Here is a 22023-nt window from a genome sequence, read left to right as displayed (position 1 = left end):
AAAAATTTTAAAACACAGTCAAAATAGTCTCCCTGTGCTTTAAGATTCTGGTAAAAGCCAGTGTGCTTTGTAGAGTTCATACCCCTCTTCCTGCGTTTCTTTAACGTTCACGTGTCTTCTATATATACAGCAGTGAGTGAAGTTAAACTGTCGTGCCAGATTGCACTTTGGAAGGATTTTGCCACAGTGTAAATCAATCTGGTGATGTGTCACACTTAACCAAAGGACTCTAAATTTAAAGTGTTTAAAAGAGTAAACAGCATGCAGAAGCATGCTGTCTAAAGAAACAGGTTGAAAGATGTATTTTTATCATTTTCATATTTAGAAAAGATTAAACTTCATGTCTAATTCTTCAAGGCTTATGAGAATGGTTTTGACTTCATTATTAGATGGTAAGCAATTTATAATCAACTTTTATTCTTCTTTGTATCCCCTCCCCTCCATGAGCTTACATAGTAAGCAAGGAAAAACTTATTAGATGAATCAGCTTCTCAGAAGACCTGTGAAATAGTACATTCATGTCTGTTACAGATGGGAAATGGATGCATAGAATTTTAGAACTTATTAAAACTATATGCTATAGTCGCAAAATGGAAATGAAAAGCCTGACCTCAACACAGACAAGTACATTTCTGTCCCACATCAATTTAAGAACTGAAATACACGACTGACTCTGAGGACAGTACATTGACATCTTTTTATTTTTTCTGAAAATACCTCAAGGTTAACTTCAAGATCACTTTGCCTAAACCCGCAATCACATTTTTCATCCTGTAAGAAAGACTACTTACTAAATTCTTGTTCTTTGGGCAACATGTTAATTCACTTTAATAGGAATACTAGTCTGAATGAAGAGCCAGTTTTCCTAAAGAGAAGCTGTAGGAGATTGTGAGCTTATTATGCAAGATTTGAAAGAGCCAACTGATGGTCTAACTGGATGAGAACGTTACTAATCTGTCTCTCCTAGAGAATAATTGCCAATCAGTATTATCTCCACCACCATTGATAAAATGACACTGAGTTAATAGGGAATAAATAGAGTGATAACTATTTGGTTTTAAAAAAATCTTTTATTAGAAGATTAATTTTACCAAATGAAACAAAAATCTTTGATGGGTACTTTGATGTCAAAGATGTTTCATTCATCTGTTTGGACTTTCCATAGTTTGTTTAGAGAAAATTGTCCAACGTGAAATATGAATTGTCCCTTTGCTTAGTATGCTCTTATTATTTCTTAAGAAACAGAAAAGAGAACATTTCTCTTAAGAGGAGTTAGTTCTTAGTACTGCAGCAAAATAAAACAAAATAAAAAGGATGTCAATTTACTGTTCTTAATACTAAAGTACTGCTAAATACGTAACAGTCATAGTCTTTAAGTGTAAATTCTGGCATCAGTCACTGGTTCCCAAAATAAATCCAATCACATTTTCACAATCAAAACATAGAACACTTCCTTTTCAAAGTTAAAAAGCAGACATAGCCAAAATTTAAATAGCTCTTGAATACTTCCTGTTTTAGAAAACAAAAACCAAAAAACGCTTCAGAACAGTCAGTTCGTTGATAATTTCTCTCCTTCTAGTCTTCAGTCATTAATACCTCTATCTTATAGAAGGTAAAATGACATTCAAAACAATTTGGATGCTTAAGAGGCAAATCCTGGCGAAAAGTGAAGTCGAGGAATGGAAGTAATGGTTCAAGTAACATTTCTGTGAAACGGGATTTTACTCCTGTGTCCATTCCCTATCTCATAGGAAGGGAAAAACAAGAGCTTGCTAAAAGAGAAAAAAACTTCTATAACTAGGTCATCGGTAAAAAAAAAAAAAAAAAATACAGACTGATGAATACTACCATATAAATTAGTCAAATATTTTATTATAGAGTATATATTTATATCAAAAGCACAAAGAGTTTTATTCTGAAAACCAGGAAGATTGTGATGTTACAGAAGTATGATTCAGTAATTCCAGTCCATTTCTATGGGTAGTGAGTGCCTTATCACCTCAGTTAAGACAAGGTGCAAATGAGGCCAAGGTCACAGGTCTGATCACCATATGGGTCCCTTAGCATTATTTGGTTTCTGAAATTGAGGAATGTATTCCCAATCCCAGCAAGCCATTTCCAAATGTTTGCTACTAGTCTCAATGGGACTGAACCAAAGACTACACTCAATACAAATCAAAGTTCATGTTCCTATACATCAGAAGATTAATCCTCACATAATAAGGATAGCATAATTAGCACTGTCATCTAACTCCAAATAAAATGAATCATCAAATATCATGGCATATTTGAAGTGAATTATATAGGACGTAGTAAAGCTAAGAAGCATTCTATGGTAACTGAGCTAATGAGAGGAATGACAAATGTAGTAAAAGCCATCATTACTGATAACGATCACTAAGTTCTTAGAAATAAGTAGTTGCCAGGTCAAGGCAGTTAGCTCTACAAGATTTCTCTTGCTTTTTAAAAAAGTCCTTGGGCTACACTAGAGTGAAACAAACAATAACCATAATTTAAAAAGTCAGATTCTTCTTCCTGTTTGTTCTTACAGGCCATTAGTATTCTTTTAAAACTTGCTCCCTGAGAGATCCCAGACTATGTCAAGTACAGAAATTAAGAGTGAGCTTGAAGTTGATCTTATTAAAAAAAATATTAGCTTTATCACTTTTTATATCACTACAATGCTTAATATTAAAAAGTCAACAGAGTAAAATCAACTTCTAAGGAATATAGTTTTGAGAATACTTAACGGAATAAATTTAGTGTTTATATAAAATAGATATTAGTCAAGGATTTAACTGATGGTGCCGAAAATACAAACATAATATTATTTTAAGGGGAAAGACTTTGTTTTCATTTGTACCACCCAGCTTATTTAGTAGATTATCAACTACTGATTTATTGCTTTTAATATGATGAAACACGAGATCTGACAGCTAAATTAGCAGTAGGATACAAGTACATTTTTTATCTTTAATCATTTTTATAGAATAGGACATGTACATATCCATATAAAAAGAGACTGTAGCAGATGCCTCCTAGAATCAACCAGTTCTTGTAAACATTACATTTGTGCAGATTTTCATACTTTGATTCCAAAATTGAGAACAATAAGATTAAAGGCAAATTTAGTAGCGCAAAAAAAAAAAAAAGTCCAGTTTGACTTCCTGCAACATACGGTACCACTCCTCTCTCCAGGAAAAACAAAACAAAACAAAAAAACCTAGCAGCACATAAAAAAAAAAATGTTACAAAACGTTTCAGTACTCTTTTTTCCCTCCCATCAAAAACTGAACAAAAATAAAGTGCAGCACCCATAAAAGTGTCAAGAAAATAGCCAAGTTCTTCCTTTCTTGTAACAAAATAGCACTTGGCCTCAGCAGTCTTAACCAAATTATACAGTGTCCATCATTTTGGGTTCATCATCTTCTTTATGTACCACTGAGTTTAAACTGCAGAGAGCTGTATTGATAGAATACTGAAGATAATCTGGATTCTGAAAAAAAAAGTACAGGGAAGAAACAATGGATGATAACCAGTTTTATGCCAGTATATGCAACTACATATTCAGTTTCACATTCTCTCCATTTCTCTGCAGTACAGCAGAGTGAGAAAGAAGATGGACTTTGAAGTCAGACTTGGGATGAAATTCAAGAAGTCAAAAAGAGAAAAAATAGACTATTACCACTTAATCCAAAAAAGATGTGATAAAGACAGAATGATCTATGTGAAAAAAAGCAATGTAATAAACATTACTTTTTTCTCCTTTTAACAAACTGTATAATTTTAACTATTTAATCATACAAGGCTACATCATTCATGTTATTTATTATATGTACATAGCCATTGATAATTTAAGAGATAAATATGGCATTAAGCCAGCAATATATTTTGAAGATCACTATCTAATAATTATAACAGTAAATACTAAACACGCCAAATACTTGAATAAGGAAAAAAATCCATTTATAGGTAAAAATTATAGCTATCTTCAGAGTCGATTCTGGTTTCCCAAAGGTTAAAATCAAGTGAGAAACTGTTAATCTTTTGAGAGGTACTTGGGCCCCTATTTAAAAAATTGAGAATAAAAGAATAGCTTTTTTTGTTTATTTTTTAAATGGAAAAACTCATAAATGTTCTACTTGTTTATTTCTAAAACTAGGAACAGAAAACCTTATTCAATAAATGCAAAAATAAAAACATTATTTGTTAAAGCACCATGAATAGGGGCATAAGCCCTTAAGACCCAGGACTTTGGAAAGTTCTTCTCCCAAGAATTCGATTTTGTCTGGTCAGTTGTTCTGAATATCTGCTGGTAAGAGTTTTACTACTGTATCACCTAGTTTCATTTGTTTATTTTATTTAATAAACACCAATGAGGAAAATATTGCAAACGGGACAGCTGCTTTAAATCTCCCCTTCCCATAGGGAGGCAGCATTTTCAAAAGATCCACTTAATAAAGTACAATAGTTTGTGATTCCTTTATTGTAAAAGTCAAAATCTAGCTAGAAGTTGGATTATTCCCAAACTGAGGTCTGGGACACTAAAATAACATTGACCTCGGATGAAAATAACATCACAATTTAATAAAATTAAAAGCTAGTCTATAGGATAAACCTAAGGTAACTGTTACTTTTATCTCTATCCCAAGAGGCTTTGGTTTAGTTCTCTCAAAACTAAGGATAATAGTATGTGGCTTATTTCACCAGATTGTTATCAATTAAAAAAAGCAGTGAAAAGCTAAACTGTTACCCAAGTTTAAGTTTTATAAAAGATTAATATTCTCATTACATTATCCGATTCTCCAAAGAAACAAAGTGCTAAGACATTTTCTAACAATCCAGGCCCAATTCCAAAAGCCTTCAGAACAGAGCTTATAATTATTCTATTAAGACTAGGCTCCAGTTTTCCGTGAGAGAATTTTGACTATTAGAGTTGGCTAAAAAGTGTCTCCAGAACTCATCTACCCACTTCCCTAAGAACTGTAAGACATCATCATGGAGAGACTTTAAAAAAAAAAAAAAAAAAGGCAACCAATGTACCTAACCTAATCTACACTCAAGTTCCACTGTTCACCCCATATTCTCATCTGGTACCAATCTCAACACATGTCTTGTCCCAGTGATCAATTCTTCCCAAGAGCACATGACTGAGCGTCTTGCCCTATTTCCAATAAACAATTCAACAACAGTACAGGGGAATGAGCAGTGATGTAGGATAGGAATCTAGGATTAGGATATTAGCTCTGTCACTTATTTTACTGACTTCAGGCAAATTACTTGACCTCCATAAGCTGTTTATTCATCCATACAATGAATGAAAATGAATCACAGAGTTTTTGAGATTGCAAAATACTTTATGTTGTATCATTTAATCTATAAACTGATATAATAAAAATGGGATTATGGTAAGCTTTTCTTCCAAATCTCCTCTGAGCTGACAATTTAGTCCCTCAGGCTGCCTCTCATCTTATCCTGTTCCCCTCAACCAGTTGACAATCCTGCATATCTAGCTGAAATCTTATCCAGCCCTTCTCTCCCTCAGGAGGACTAGACCAGGATGCTTAACTTCTCCCACCAAGAGGAACTGGTCTGTTAGCTCAAGTGAATTAAGCATAAACAGCCCTAGTAACATCAGCAATTCAAAAGTGTCAAAATTGTATAATCTCAGGCCTCCTGCCAAAATGACTGCAAGGGGATACATACCTAGCAGCAGACCTCAGTTGCTATCTGATTTGTATGAGAACTTACTTCTCTCAAACCAGAAGCAACTCTAATACAGGCTTCTTATATTTTAATGTGTACTTTCCCCCTCTTATGTTTAGAATCAATGATATCCTTCAAAAGTCTTTTTCCTTTGCATTCATTATGTGATATCTTAATTTTAGGAGGTTTGTATACTGGACTTGACAGTGACTTCATCATAAAATCTCCTTGGAAAGACGACTCTCTGTGGGCTATTTCTCAAGGAAACGAAGAGAAAATTACTATATTTAAACAGCATTAAGAGAGAATCTGCAGGACAAATGGAGAGGGAATATTGCTTGCATGTCTAACTAAGGGGTAACGTTACTAATTATTTAAAAATCAGGCCTTGATTATTTCCATCCTTGAGAATAATATTTTTGGCTGAGTTGAATATAATAAATTGCTTTCCTTAAATTGTCCCTTTGGCTTACAATACATGTAACTGGAATGTTGAAATTATAGAGACATAAGGTCAAGATACTGAAAATCTCAATTCCTACCGATTTATGAGATTTAAAAATAAATTCAGGGCTCTCCTCACATTGCTTTCTGAATGAGACTTCCCTTTTCATTGTATAGGCAACAGACTAAACTGGCTAAAGCTGGTCTTAAAATCTTGGGGCCTGGGAAATGAGAGATGACTGGGGTCAATTAAAATGCCACAAAAATCAAAATGGGCAGCAACTTTCTAATGATAATTTAAAATTGTAATCCTAAGTAGTATCAGACAGACCAGTGATCTAACTTCCTCTTCTTTTTGACATAAGTTCTTTCATGCTAGTGACATGGTTTTATCTTGATCTAATAGCAGACTTCAGAGGCTCAAACAGTTGGCCAATGTTACCAGAAAGAGCGGCTTAGCATGAACTACATTAATGTGTAGTAACAACGTTACATCTGGTAGGCAACACCAACATTTAACAAGATAACACTAAATAAACTCATGTAACAGATCATCTTGGTTGCCACTTGGATGTATGCTTTGAAGCTAATTCATCCTGATAAATTCTTAACAATATAGTTCTACTCAGAATGGGAGGGGTTCCTCAGGAGCCATGGTGAGAAATTTATGACTGAGAAGATCAATAGGTAACACCCGCCCTTAAAAAAGCTTAGGTGCAACTCATCTCTTCTATACTTACAGCAGTGGAATTTGGTGTCTCTCTAAATACCTAAGGGATGGAAGAGATTTAGTGCCAAATTAAGTTATCTTCTGAGGCAAGAATATTTTTAACATCTAAGAAGAAAAAGTAGTCCAAAAGAACAAAAATTATGTGAACTAATACATTTATAAAATAAGTATTTGCTGGGGCTGGCCCCATGGCTGAGTGGTTAAGTTCGCGTGCTCTGCTTGCGGTCCAGGGTTTCACTGGCTTGGATCCTGGGCGCGGACATGGCACCGCTCATCAGGCCATGCTGAGGCGGCATCCCACATGCCACAACTAGAAGGACCCACAACTAAAATATACAGCTATATACTGGGGGGCTTTGGGGAGAAAGCAGGAAAAAAAAAAAAAAAAGATTGGCAACAGTTGTTAGCTCAGGTGCCAATCTTTAAAAAATAAATAAATAAATATTTGCTTTTCCAACTTACCTGTGGTAAGGATTCTAATAAACCTATAGATCCAATACCAGAATGGGGAACATGATTCTGCACTGTCATAGGCTGAAAACTTGGTGATTGAGAATAAAGTCTGACTCTTGACTTGAAAGCTTCAAGTTCATTTTTGAATGCTTCAAAATAACCTTCTTCCTCTGCCTAGAAAACAAAGAAGACTGTGTTTCTCAAAACTTCCAGACCACACAGTAAATTCTAACAAGCGTCTATCAGGTCTGAAGTGGAGGAAGTAAAGATGAGGTGAATAGTTTAAATGTAGAAACCACCAAGATCCCTGTCAGATTTGTGAAAACTGCCTGTTTTATAGGAATATTAATGATTGGTTTGTTCCATTTCCTTCTGTTTCAGCAAAATAAAACAAATTAATAAGAAATGACCCCTCTTTATAAACACACATACAAATATAACAAAAGAAAGTAGGCATTCTCTGTATTTCTCTTGATTTATCCGTATTCTTGACAGGATCCAAAATAGTCCTCATTTAACTTGTCATATTCATTCTATCCTCTTCCCACTGCCAACCAACAACCAAGGGATATTCTTAAAACCTTTTAATTCTCCATCAATGAGGAGGCACTATTACCTATTTCTAGTAATTCTCTAACCCTATACTCCCTATTTGTAAAAGTGATGAAAACCAAATAAAACTCAACATTCAACTTCATTATGGAAATATCTTAGTGTTTAAGTTAAGCAAGTACCTTCTTTTCAACATTATGGAAAGAAGTACAATGAATTATGTTGATGGAGGGGAACTCCCTCCAAGATATATAATATAAATAAAAGTCTTGATACAAAATACCCTGTTGGCAGTAGCCTCCATTTATAAACGTTTCCTTTGCAGATCAAGAATAGCACAATGCACATCCTTCACTTACAGAACATAGGCTTTAAGTTCAAGTGGTGGAAGAGATTTTGTCAAGATTTCATTCCTTAATATCTTGGAGCGCCTTTGTCTGAAGTGCTATTTTTACTTTAATGTAGTTTAGGTTGTGTAACCAGATTAAAACCTGTGGATTAGTTATTAGCATCAATATTTATAAACATAATGCAGACAGTGTTCTGTGCTGCCATTTTATCTTTTTATGAATTTAAGAATCATTTCCTTAATTATATGATAGCATTTCACTTTAGTCATTATATGGTATTCATATGGACATATGGAATGTTAGTCTTCATATCCAAAAGTAATCCTTCTGAAATGGTTATGCAGCAAACTATTAAAGGAATCAAGTGGCAAAAGTGCCGACCTTACTGCATGCCTAAGGCCTGGGGATTTAGATCTAGAGAGACTTGACTGAATTTTGCTTTATTAAGCAACCTATGGGTCATTTGCTTAATTTCTCTATGCTAAGTTCCTCACTTGTAAAACAGAAATAATAATCCTCATGTTATGATTTAATGAGTTATTGCACATAAAGTGCTTAGAATAGTATCTGGCACAAAGTAGCCCCCCGTGAAAGTTATTCCTAATTTAAAAAAAAAATATTATTAAGAACACAGTGTTAAGATTAAAGACTTCAGTGCTTTTCTGTTCTATTTTGTCAAAGTAAATTTCAAAGAATATATATAGTTTGGCTATGTTCCATTGTCCTATTAAGGACTATTTTCAAACATATCCATTAATGTAAGATGAAAAAGAAAGTATGGTTTATATTATGCCTATGTGTCAAATGACTATTTAGAATAGTCATCAGAAACCTACCTAAAACACCAACTCAATTGTTTACTCACTAAAACTCTACTTCTTTGGGACAATTTCCTGTTTAGGTTGCACTTTAGAAGAGTTTACAGCATTTAAGGTGGGTTATTGCCACCCTGACATACTTTTTTAAATTTAAAAACACAATTTTTTTCTGTATATAAAAGAAAATATGTTCATCGTAGTCTATTAAAAAGAAAATAGAAATCATTTATAATTCCATCACCCGGTATAATCAAAGTTAAACTTTTGGTATATAGTATTTCCTTCTAACTTCTAATTGTGTATGCTAAAATGTATCATATATGCAAAAGAACATGTAAAAGATGTATTTATCTACAGTTTATTGGGCAAAACCCCACTATGTACCCACAGAAATTAGGAAACAGATCATTACTAGTGCCTTAGAAATCATTTGCCAAGAGCATTCCCTCTCTCTCTCTGAGGTTACCATTATTGTCACTTTTGTCTTAATCACCCCTTTGCCTCTTTAGTTTTATGGCCTATATATGTAGTATCCCTCAACAATATATTATTTAGTTCTGCTTGTTTTTGAACTTTATAAAAAATACAAAATATTTTTTAAATGATACTGAATCTGTCATTCTGTGACTTGCTTTTTCATTCTCGTTTTTTTATCCATGCTGATTGCTGGTTAGTATTTTACCAAATGAATATACCATAATTTATTCATTCTACTGATAATAGACATTTGATTGTTCCCAGGCTTTTTGCTATTATGAACAATTCTAGTATGAACATTACGGTATCTAGTACACATGTGTAAGAGTTTCTCTAGGGCAGTAGTTCTCAAACTTTATGATCTCAGGACTCCCTCACACTTGTGAAAATTACTGAGGAAACTAAAGAGCTCCTGTTTATGTGGGCTATATCTGTCAATATTTACTGTGTTAGAAATTAAAACCAAGGAATTTAAAAAATATTAACTAAAATATAACAATAACAAACTCACTACATGTTAATATTTATAACATATTTTTATTTAAAAAACTTCATTTCCAAAACATGAGAAGACTGACTTAATAGAAGATAGCTACATTCACACATCTGCTTCTGTATCAGTCTCTACTGTACACTCATGAGAGAATGAGTATGAATATGGCAAATAAAATCTTGGTATTATTATGAAAATAGTTTTGACTCAGGGCCTCCTGAGAGGGTCTTGAAGACCCTTGGGTGTCCTTGGACCACATATTGAGAAATCTATTTTCTAGCGTATGTACTTAGAAGAATTTCTGGGCATTAGCACTTGTTCAGCTCTACTAGGAAATTTTCCAAAGTGGTTGTACCAATTTATACTCCCATAAGCAGTGAATGCAAATTCTTATTGCTCTACTTCTTGTACAACTTTTAAATTATTACTAATCTAGTGAGTGTGAAATGGTAGTTAATCTTTCTAGAGATATCTGTCTTTCTTTAACATGGCCAGCATCATCCTGTATATATTAACAAAGTATCACTTCTTTTGACTTGATAGCAAAGCATTTTCTCAGATCATTAAAAATTCCTCAAAAATATAATCTTAATGGCTGCATGATATTCTGTGTACAGGTTTGGTTTTTTTTAACCATTCCTCTAACTGCTGAATTTTTAGGTTCTTTCCCCTTTTTTTCAATACACAAGTCTGATTTCTCATTAAACTGTGAGTTCTACATATGGAGGATACCATACCTGTTTTGTTCTACACTGTCCTGAGCATCTTAAACATCTGTGCTTTGCATTAGTAGGTGCTCAATATTTACTGAATGAATAAACGATGGGACACTCTAATTTTCCTGAATACATACATTCATTTGAACGGGTCTCAGTTTCATATACATGCTACAGTACAGCCTCTTATATTGCTCTCCTAACTCTAAATTAGCATGAAATCAGCAATATAATTTTCCTTTCCGCTATAAAGTCTACAGAATTTAGCCTGTGGTATCCTGGTTGGATGGTTTCCTTTGATATGTACAGACCACAGAAATCTCAGCTAAGGCCTAACCTTCCCATTTAACAATACCAAATAGCTACTTACTTTGGCTTTCTGGAAAAACAAACGAAAACACCCTCTTGGATCCACATTACAACTTTTGGCCATTTCCATAATAAACTGCATTACAACAGCTTGATGTGCTATTTGTTCCATTAAAGCCCCTTTCTGAAAATAAAGACATTAAAATTACAAAAACTACCTCTGGAAATATACTTAATATTGTGATTACTATTTGGATTTTTAAAACATGAATTTTCTAATAGGTTAAAAAAGAACAAGGTGTAGGGGCCGGCCCAGTGGCACGGTGGTTAAGTTCGCGTGCTCCGCTTCGGTAGCCTAGGGTACACGAGTTCGGATCCTGGGCACAGACCTATACATTGCTCATCAAGCCAAGTGTAGTGGCACCCCACATACAAAATAGAGGAAGACTGGGAAGAGATGTTGGCTCAGGGCCAATCTTACTCATGGAAAAAAAAAAGGTTTATATTATATGGGAACCAGAGACGGGGAGTCAGGGAAAGCACACTGGAAAAGTCTCCTTATGCTGACTGAAACAGCTGAAAAAAAAATCCCACAGTAAACTCAAGTAGATCTGAAAATAAAAAAAAATTCTAATTCCATTCAATGACCTTCCTACTTTCATTTAAAGTAAGGTAAAAAACAAAACAAAAAACCAACAAAGTAAATCAGAATTCCACTAAGGTTCCCAGAAACTCAAGGTTCACATGATACCTGTTCAGCTTCTAGATGAAAACACCATAAAATAAGATATTTAGCAGTTTCTTCACATACAAGGTATGGATGGTCAGACAAAAATCTCTGACTATCATCCCATCGACTCAACATACCTGTAAAAGAAAAAGAATTAAATCATGAATGTCAAATATTTTCTTCTTATAAGCAAAGAAATGGTATTTAAAATAAAATGATTCTCTTTAAAGACAATTCATATTACCACAGCAGTATGTTATCGTAAGAGCAAATGAAAAGGGATAAAACTTTAAAGCAAGAGCCAGTATAGTGGAAACAGCCTCCAAACTTCACAGCAAGTTTTATTTTAGATAATTAGGCTAAAGTAGGGTCACCAGTTTAACGCCAAAAAAATCCTGCCTCTGGGGGATGCCCGAAGTTCCAGGCCATTGGGATAGTTGGTTATCTTAGGCAAAAGTAAGTACAGATGATTTCAAGAAATTCAACATTATTTATTCATAGAATACAAATTTTTCTATTAGAAAGATGGAAAAGAAAGCAAAACCTCAAGAAATTATGCTATGCAAACAAAAACTTAGTAAAAGATTCAGGAAAACCACATTATCCCTATTAAAAAATGTTTAAAATGATATGGTAAAAAGTTGACAGCACGGAAAACCAATCCATTCAGTGTCATAATAGTAAACATACTTTAACCATTTTAGTCATGTTAACTAGTCATGTTTATATACATAGAAAACAAAATCTTTCAAAAATCAGTTAAGCATATTTGAAAATTTTGCTATCTTGCTTCAAAATATCAAACTATCCCAAATACTATTTAAAGTGTATCTTCATCTTCATCCAAATTAGTAAGAAATTTGGTCAAAAAGTTGATACCACCCAAGTAATCATGTAACGAGCAAAGTATAAGAAAAATGAACATTTTATGAATAAACTGCATAAAAAGAAGGGAAAAAAATCTAAAGTAGTATCCATTGTCTTGCCTTGACATAACTGAAGGATGAATGATATTCTGAATATTTTTGGGGAAAAAACACCATAGGAAAAAGATTTCAAAATGCCATTTTAAAAGCCTATTAACGTATTACAAAAACTATGTTTACTAAATTAACAGATTACTTGGGATCAAAAAAATATGCCTTGAACCTTAACTCCTAACACTACCCAGCAGCATTTTCAGCCCAACAGTACACCACTGCTTCTAATCCTTAGAACACAGCATGCTGTTTCCCAACTCTGCCTTTGTACATGGTGTTGCTGTTACCTTGCCTCCCGTATCTACATGGAAAACTCCTCTGTTTCTCATAATCTAGCTCAGATATCACCTCCTTTTGGGAAGTCTTCACTACATCAACTCCCATCCCACTGCTTTTCCCCAATAGAGAAAACTATTTTTTAGTTCTTTGTGTACATATTTCTATTACTATATTTATATGAATAACAGTTAAAGATCTGCATGATTTATATATAGCAACATATCCAAAACTGAAAAAATTAATGCTAATCTTATACTCGTAAGATAAACAGATACCAAGGAAGCAAAGAGGAACAGACAAAAGCAAAGACTGGTGAGGAGCTGGAAAGAGGCTAGGGAATAAACAAAGACCATGTCCTGGAGGGTAGTGCTAGATAACAATAGACTGAACTTTGCTTCCCCTCACCATTCGGTTTACTCTCAATCTGTTTTATTTAGGACCAAAAAAAAAATCTAAAACAAGAGCTGTACACTGCGTCACAAGTAGCTACACAACTAGAGTTTGTCACTTATTTTCTCTTTGGTCCCCATTTTATAAATCCACTTTTTGTGCACATGTTTATGATACCAAATGTTACAAAAGAAGGAAACTCAAATAGTAGACTTACCAAAATGTCTGATTTTTTGCTCATATTTCTGCATAAATGATTTTGATTTATCTTCATCTTCTGTTTCTTTCCTTTTATCTTGATTAATAAAACTCTAAGAAAAAATTTTGAAGTTAAAATCAGATTTTATGTTCTAATTGAACCATCTTTCTCAGATACTGAATGCCTAACAATCCCTCCTATAGACACTAGTAGTGTTATACTGATACTATATCATTAAATTCATCTGTTAAACTATTAAAAATTAAAATTTTCTTCTATTGGAGTTTCATTAGCTTTGTTTAAAATGATATTTGTGAGAAATTACAGAATTATTTTAGAAATCATACAAAAAAACAAATGAATTAACTTTTTTGTTAAACAATTTCCCTATCAAAGTTAAGTACAGAAAGATCCTTTACATACATAATTTACATTTTGCATTATTCATTTCCATTAAATATCTGCAACTCTAACCAAATCTTTGGAGTTCTTGCTGGAAATAAACTTAGAAATTCGAAGCATATACATAATAAAGTATATTTACTATAAAGTTTCTGATAAGACATAAACCTAAAATAGACTTTTGTCATAAACTTTCTTAGGAGATGCCAAACAGTTTGATTCTGAAATAAAGTACAAATTTCTATTAAGAAAGTCCTTATTTTCAGTTAAATAAGTCATAAAACAGACCAAGATGAAGTTTTTATCTAGCCAAAAAAACTGGCAGAACGGTTTCTCAGAACATTCTGTGATCCCATTTAAACCTTGACATCATCGCTGCCAAAAACGTAAATCTGCCAGTTTACAATCAGGAAGCACAGAAAAGTTTTATTTATTTCAAAATAAAAGCATTTTTTTCCCCTTTAATATCTTCTTTACCTAAACCAGCTCTGTCCAATAGAAATATAAGCCAAATCACAACTGTAGTTTTCTATTAGCCACATTAAAAAGCACAAAGAAACAGATGAAATCAATAACACATTTATTTAAGCCAACATATAATTTCAACATGTAAGCAATACAAAAAAATTATTAATTAAATATTTTATTTTCTTTTTGGTACTAAGTCATTGGCATCTGGTGTGTATTTTACACTTACAGCACATCTCAATTCGGACTAGCCACATTTCAAGCACTCAGCAGTACATGTGGCTAGTGGCTATCGAGTTGGACAGTGCAGATCTAGACCAGTCCTCTCAAGTCTCAAGCTCCCAGACAAAAATCAATGTACGATTTTGAGCAAATGACTGGAACATAAAGATAGTCCTAATTAATTTGTGGTATAAATGTAGGCTATGTTAGAACTTAAGTTTAAAAAAAGAGAAGTAGAGACAAATAAATATTTTCTTTGTGACCAGTGTGTTAAAAGAAGAGACACTAACTTAATGAAACAAAGAAACATTGCTGTGACATTCCTTCTGGAAGAAAAAAATTATTTTAAATACTTATGGGGTATAAATACAAACCAGAAGTAAAATAACACTTTAAGAAGACACACTACTTAGAAGAATATACAGACATAGTGAATCATTCAGATAAAGAAATGATCATGTTGTGGGAGAGGAAAAATATCTAAATATACATTGGTACAGGCACAGAAAAAGTCTAGAAAGATACAACTCTGTTAACAGTGGTTATCTCTGGGAAATGAAACTGAAGTGAAAGAAGCCTTTCAATCTACTTTACATACTTATGTATTGTTTTTTTTGTTTCATTTTGCTTTTTACAATAAGCATGTTGTACTCACAATTTTTCTTGATTAAAGAATAAAGTACTGATAGGGCTAGTGGTGGTGTACATTTACCTATGTGTATCATCTGTTGCTGTAGCACAACTAGAGCTGGTGCAGGGGAAGGAAATTAATGAGTGCTTAGAGAGTGGGTTGAGAGTGGATGCCAGGACAGAAACAAGCTGTGGTATAGACTGAGACATCTAGAGAATAATGATGGTTAAAGATGAAGTGAATGTGGACTTAGACAAGAATGAGTAGTCTATCTCTGAAGCTTGAGAGTTAAGTTTAGTATAAATAGAAAGAAGTTCCGCTGCACACACTAGTAGAAAATGACTGAATTTGATGGCCCATTTCTTGTTCAGATAAAAAAGTCAAAGAAGAAGGCCTATATAATCCAGTGAGAAACAGAACACTGATCTTACTATATTAACTACTAACCTGGCAAAAGTACTGTACTACTGTACTAGTCCTTTCAGTAATAATGCTTGTAACACTAAGTCCAGATTACTGCCTGAGTTTTACTAAATACACAATGCTAAATAACACTGAAAGACTTTATTTAATAAATCCAGTAACTATACATTGGTGTTACAAAAGTGATAGCAAGCTGATAGCACAGCAACATCAGAAAGCGCTCACGGACTGGACTGGTGGTTACCAGAGGGGAAGGAGGGAGGGGAGTGAGTGAAAGGGGTGTTTAGGCACATGTATATGTTGATGGATTATAATTAGTCTTTGGGTGGTGAACACAAGGTAATCTACACAGAAATCAAAATATGATGATGTACAACAGAAATTTATATAATGTTATAAACCAATGTTACTGCAATAAAAAAATAATAATAATAAAAGAAAGCTCTCATAATATCTGAGCTTTACCATGTGCCAGGCAGGCACCATCCCACGTACTTTTAAGACATTACCTTATTTAGTCTTCATACCCACCCTGTATTATTGAGGAAACTGAGGCTTAGAGATGTTAAGTGACTTGCCCAAGGTCACAAAGCCAGTACTGACAAAGCTGAGATTTGAGGCAGTCTGGTATCAGAGCCCACACTTATGTCCAGTGTGCTACAGTGCAACCATATATTTGTATTAAGAAGCACCCACATTAGACAGTATCGGGGATACAGGTTTCTGTAACAAGCACTTTCATAAACTGTCAAAACTGAACACTGTTTTACAGGATTCGGTTTCTTTGCTAGCAAATATGCACAACTGGTTTGCACAAACACTTCAGGTTTTTTTCTTTCATTATGGTCCAATAAAAGGCCATACCTTATTAAAAACATCCTTGCTTATGGCATCCATGTTCCACAGACACATTCTCTCTCTTTGTACTAGAGCCTCTTCTTTCTGCCGCCATTCCTCTTCCCGTTGCCTCAGTTCTGATAGGGCTGTTTGTGCTTTGGCATGTTCCTGATCCAAGGACTCAGAGTTATGCAGTGCTAAGCTACCAAGTTTCTGCTGAGCTTCAGCGAGATTCCATTTGCACGCCACAGAGCTCTTCACAAACTCTTTCTGCTTTTGGCAAGCCAGTTCAATTCCATGGCTATACATCTGGATAAATAACAATGTTTGTAAGAAATGAAGAAGGCAGCACAGTTCAATTTTTCTTTTAGTCAAGGATTTCTGTACAATGCTTTTGGTATATAGGTATCCTGCCTTCTGTGTAGGCAGTTACATTTTTATATTATAGGCCTTGTTTCATCAAACTCTAAGTTTCTTTGTTAATCTGCACCCCTCCCCCAACAACTAACAGCAACAAAAAGCCTAGCAACTAGCACAGAGTCCTGCATACAGCTGGTGCTCAACAAACATTTGATTTATAGTCTTTATAATCCTGAAACAGCAGAATAATGAGAACAGAAGCTTAAATCTAGGTCATCAATTTACCATCCAACATGCTGAAAACCAGACCTTCATAGTTTGGTTTTCCAAGTTCTTTACTGCATCGAACCTCTTATTTTGAAATAACCATTTCTTGGTTTCTATTTTCTTTCTTTATCATTCCAATCCTTGGTGATTTGAGAAGTTCTTATTGGAAATTTCTATTTATAACTGACTATATCAGACAGATATTCTTTAACTTAACCCTAATCAAAATAGGCAAAGTCATTTTAAAAACTAAAGCCAACTGACCCACCCCAATGACTCTGTTCCACTCAGAAGCAGTAGTAATTAGTTTTAATATTTACTGAACCACTACAGGTAAGGCACTATGATGGGTGTTTAATTCCTTATATGCCACAGCTCTATAAAACAAAAGCTGAAGGCATATATTTTTATGATTTCTTAGCTAAAATGTAGATCAATTTCAAACTGAGTACTCAGAAGAATTTTACTCCAATCTGTTCCCTTATCTGCATCACTCTTCAAGCCCTTTTAATTTCACACCTTAATTATATAAATACAGCCTTTCTCATCTTAAGCCCTTCTCCACTCTACTAGACTTGGAGTGATCTCTCCAAAAAACGAATCTGGTAATATTACATACTTAGACCTTGGGATAAAGTGCAAACTCTGTGGCACAGCATGGTCCTTCATGATCTCACTTTCTATTCTCTCTCTAGACTCATTTCTAGTGATTCTTCTAATTGTCTGCTTACTCTTTTTATCCCCACTCCCCCAAACTCCTATCCCCATTTCAGATTCTGGCATCACTTCCCTCAGTTTTCTCTTATCCCTTCCCTTCCCATCCAGGTTATGCATACTTCTGTAGTAGTGTTTTCACACAGTGTTGTGCTTGTTTGCTTACTCAACTATCAGCTTCTTGAGAGGCTAGAATTCAATAAATCTTAGATGAATAAATGATTCTCCACTTCTTGGAACAGACTAGTCGTGGCAAAGAATTCTCAGGCACGCAATATGCAAGGCCTCCTCTTCCTAGCTGAGGTTTCAGGCAAACTTAGATTTCTTTTGGGGCAATGTGGACACTGTTGCTATTCAGATGATTTATTTAGTCACTTAGAAGGTTTGGAGCCCAGGTACCCGATGGCCCTAATCAACCAAGTAAAATATTTATTTTTAGTGTTTGCTATCTTAGAATAAGATCAAGAATAACTGTAGACTATGCTTAAAAAGGGGCCAGGAAAATGAGAAAGCGATAACATTTATTATTTTGTAAGGAATGACAAAGATATACTAAGAAAGACAATATGGACTAATGGAAATATCTTGCATTTTCAAATTATGTGGGAGCAAATGTTCATTCCTCAAATCAAACACAGAAATCTGACTTCCAAATTCCAAAGATGTTTTAAGTTTAAAGTCTTCTCCACGGACTACACAGACAACATTTGGCCATTTGAGCAAACTATGCAACATGCACTAATTAAAAGATCATATTTTATCTGTGAACATACTGAGATTTTAGAGGGATATTAAACATAATTACATTTTCATGAACATAAATAGCAGCTGTTAGCATTAGGTCTACTAATGCAACTTTATGCAAAAAATTCTCAAACAGGCTCTCTAAATTCCAAACTGCCTTTACATTCAAGTGCATCTCAGAAGTATACATCACATATGACATTAAGATGTCTAGATTCTCCATATTTGGTAAAATTAAACCAAAGCTGTTTTTTTAAAACAAGATTATAAAATATTTATAAATTGAATTAAACATTTTATTCTTTCAAACATTCTAATCCAAATCTTAAATCCTAAAGTCAGCAAGATAAATAAGTAGGTTTGTTATAATCACATGAACTAACTTAGGATTAGTAATCACCTTGCAAAGTTTAACACCATTCAAAAGTAGTTTCAGCCATATAAAGTTTTACATTACATCACAGGATGGGCAGTGCAATATGTAGATGGGGAAAAACACTGTATCCAGGGGTCAGAAGTGAGCTCTAGTTTTAATTCTGTCACTAACTGGCTATATGGTCTCATGCAAATCACTTTTAACGAAGGAGATAAGCTATTCACTTCCAAAATCCCTTTCAAGTAAATAAGCTTATAATTCCAAGTGCACAAGTAAAAAGTTAATATACAGATATTTTTTAAATTCAGAGTTTCTCTTAGATTACTTTTATGATTCAAGCATAATGCACTGAAATTCTGGGGACCCTTCTATTCTCTCCATATGCCTTCAAAATTGACGATGACAGCTGCTGTTCATTCTTTTTTTTCTCTCTGTAACACATTCATTACGCGCTCATATAACACACTTTGTATATAAAGATGACACTAGCTATCCATAATTAGTGGCTGACTACTAACCATCAACTCTCATTCTGTCCTCCTAAAAAATGTCTTGCGCTTTCCCAGTGGCTGGCTGGCCGAAGTACAGTCTGTGGTTATGAAACAGCATTTTTCTCCATGGGAAGCCAACTAACGCTGTGAGCTGGGCATAGGATCGATGACCCTACACTTAATGGCAAACGATTTAAATCACTCATCTTCATTAACAGGTAGCAAGATGAGTCTAGAGAAAAACTGTATTAATTCAATTAAGCTCTTAGGGACCCCATTTTGCAAGAAGCCTAGAAAGCAGACACCAATAATCCTTTTCATTGAACATATTAGTGTTTAGTTTGTGATCCTTCCAAAATATACTCGGGTTAGCAGAAAAACGAAGACAAGGTGATATGAGTAGGAAAGCACTCCCTAAGACAGGACCCAGAAAAATCCTAAATGGCATATCACATTTGAATAAGTTTCAGAAGAAGGAAGGCTGCGCTGAAAACCACAAGTAGCATCAGAAATCTGAAGAAAAACGCAAACGTGTGCGTATATGTTTTTACTGGAGATGATGTGAATCCAAACTAAAAAGATAACCGTAAGGAAAAAATGGTCACGCGAATGGGAGAGATTTACGCCAGCATCAAAAGCGAGGTTTACAGAATTTGCTCAGATGTCAAGTCGGTGAAATTGGACCTGAAAGCTTTACAAGTCAGGAGCTCAGTGAACTGGTGAAATACAACCATTCACCGTTCCTAACTGCCAACTATGCACAAGTATTAGCGCCTTCAACAGAATAAAGTGCTCAGATAAAAGCACGCACAAGAGGACAAAGGGTCAGTGTTATAGCGTGAGCCGCCCCAAATCTGGGTGCTGTCAGGAGAGGGGTGGTGGATGGGGGAAGGAACGTCTTCCACGGGTGAGGAGGAATCTGCCAAGGTGAAAAAGGTGTGCGTGGTGGTGGAGATTGGGAATATGTGGCCAGCCCCTCTTCGAAGCCCTCAGAAGATGCTACAATAGTCGTGGGATGGCATCAGGTCCCCGGGGGTGGGGTGGGGGGACGCAGAGTAGCGCAGAGCAGAGGGTCTCGGAGACAGGGAGTTTGGGGGCCCTCCCCACCCCACCGCACCCCACCCCCCACAGAATGCGGGCCCCTCTCACCTGGGCGCCGCCGCCCGGCAGCTGGGGGCAGCGGGGAGAACCAGGGGACACGTCCAAGTCACTCTCTTCCTCAGCCTCCCCCTCGGCCCGAGGGAGGCTCCAAGGTCCTGGCGGCGGCCACGGCTGCTCCATGTCCGCCTGCCCCCGACCCTACAACTGCCACTGCCAACGGACTTGGCGTGACTGGAACTTGCTGCGCGGAGCCAGCCGCCCCAGGGGGCCGGGGCCGTTACCCAGAATCCCTTTCCTGACCGCGACTCCGACGCACGCCCCACGCTAGCCTGGGCCGCGCCACCGGCGGACGGCGGAAAGAGACGGACTCGACTTTGTACGTCACTTCCGGCTTGGAGGGCGGGGCCATGGGGGTGGGCTGTCGGGCCTGCGTGTAGGGGGCGGGTCTGCAACGTTTTCTTGTTTAAAGGTCCGTTCTCGGAAGTCCTTCAGCGCTGCTGATATACTCGTAACGGTGTTGCGGATCCTGGAGTATTAAATACTTGTTTGGTTTTCCCCTACGCTGTAGACAGTGGGCCCTGGACGCCAGGAGGTGCTCGGACCGAGTGTGGTCCACTTTGCCTGTTGTTTAAAAACTGCAGCTCATTCTTGGACATTGACATGTAAACCAGTTCTGAAACTGGGGTGGGGGAGGGGAGAAGAGGGAAGAATTTTGAAAAGCAAGGCCAATTTTCCTCTCATTTCGAGTTACAAGCAAAAGATTCGTGAAACTTGGCTGGGAGGAATACGCCAAAGATGCGGACACATTTAAGAGGGCGAACTAGGACCAGCCCAGGGAGTCTCGTTTCAAAACACGCAAGTTTAACAATCAGGCGTTGCTGCCCTACTCATAATTGAAGAGACCCAAATAAAAACAAGACGCCATTTTTTCAATCTCGTAGATTGGCAAATTTATGAAGTTTGTCAATACCGAGTGTTGACAAGATGTGAGGAAATCTGTTAGAATGTCATTTGTCTAACCTTTCAGGAGGGGTAATTTTACAATATCAGAGGTTTAAGTGCTTTGATTCAGCAATTTCACTACGAGGAAATTATCCAAAGATGCGTTATTTTTGCACCAATATCCAATGACTTATCTGCAAAGATGTTTATTGCAGCATTTGTGTGTGTGTGGCAGGAAAAAACCATCGAATTGCCCATCAAGAGAGAAACGTAAATAAATCATATATATTAATACAATAGGATATTATCAGTCTTTAAAAAGAGTAAAGTAGATATAAATGTCCTGATATAGAAATATTTCGAAAATGTGTTCAGTGAAAAAAAGAAAAGCAAGTTGCAGAATTAGATATATGTCTATA

At 35.6% G+C, this 22023-nt stretch overlaps 1 protein-coding gene across 2 annotated transcripts; it reads right to left on the bottom strand.

The window, feature by feature from the left end:
- Positions 1-1050: 1050 nt before the first annotated feature.
- On the bottom strand, positions 1051-21071 carry CDC37L1 (cell division cycle 37 like 1, HSP90 cochaperone). Of its 2 annotated transcripts, XM_008538289.2 has the most exons (8): positions 20711-21071; positions 16637-16918; positions 13645-13738; positions 11800-11915; positions 11110-11232; positions 7343-7507; positions 6891-6920; positions 1051-3496 (listed from the first exon to the last, which is right to left on the bottom strand). In XM_008538289.2, exons 1-8 carry the CDS (start codon positions 20840-20842, stop codon positions 3395-3397), a joined length of 1044 nt encoding a protein of 347 aa, XP_008536511.1. In that variant the 5' UTR covers positions 20843-21071; the 3' UTR covers positions 1051-3394. The 2 variants fall into 2 exon arrangements, with proteins under 2 accessions (XP_008536511.1, XP_008536512.1); XM_008538290.2 differs by lacking the exon at positions 6891-6920.
- Positions 21072-22023: the final 952 nt, after the last annotated feature.

The sequence above is a fragment of the Equus przewalskii genome, chromosome 22 (assembly GCF_037783145.1).
Source record: "Equus przewalskii isolate Varuska chromosome 22, EquPr2, whole genome shotgun sequence".
Taxonomy (NCBI): Eukaryota; Metazoa; Chordata; class Mammalia; order Perissodactyla; family Equidae; genus Equus; species Equus przewalskii.
Note: the sequence above shows the minus strand (reverse complement) of the source record. Positions and strands in the feature narration are given on the sequence as shown.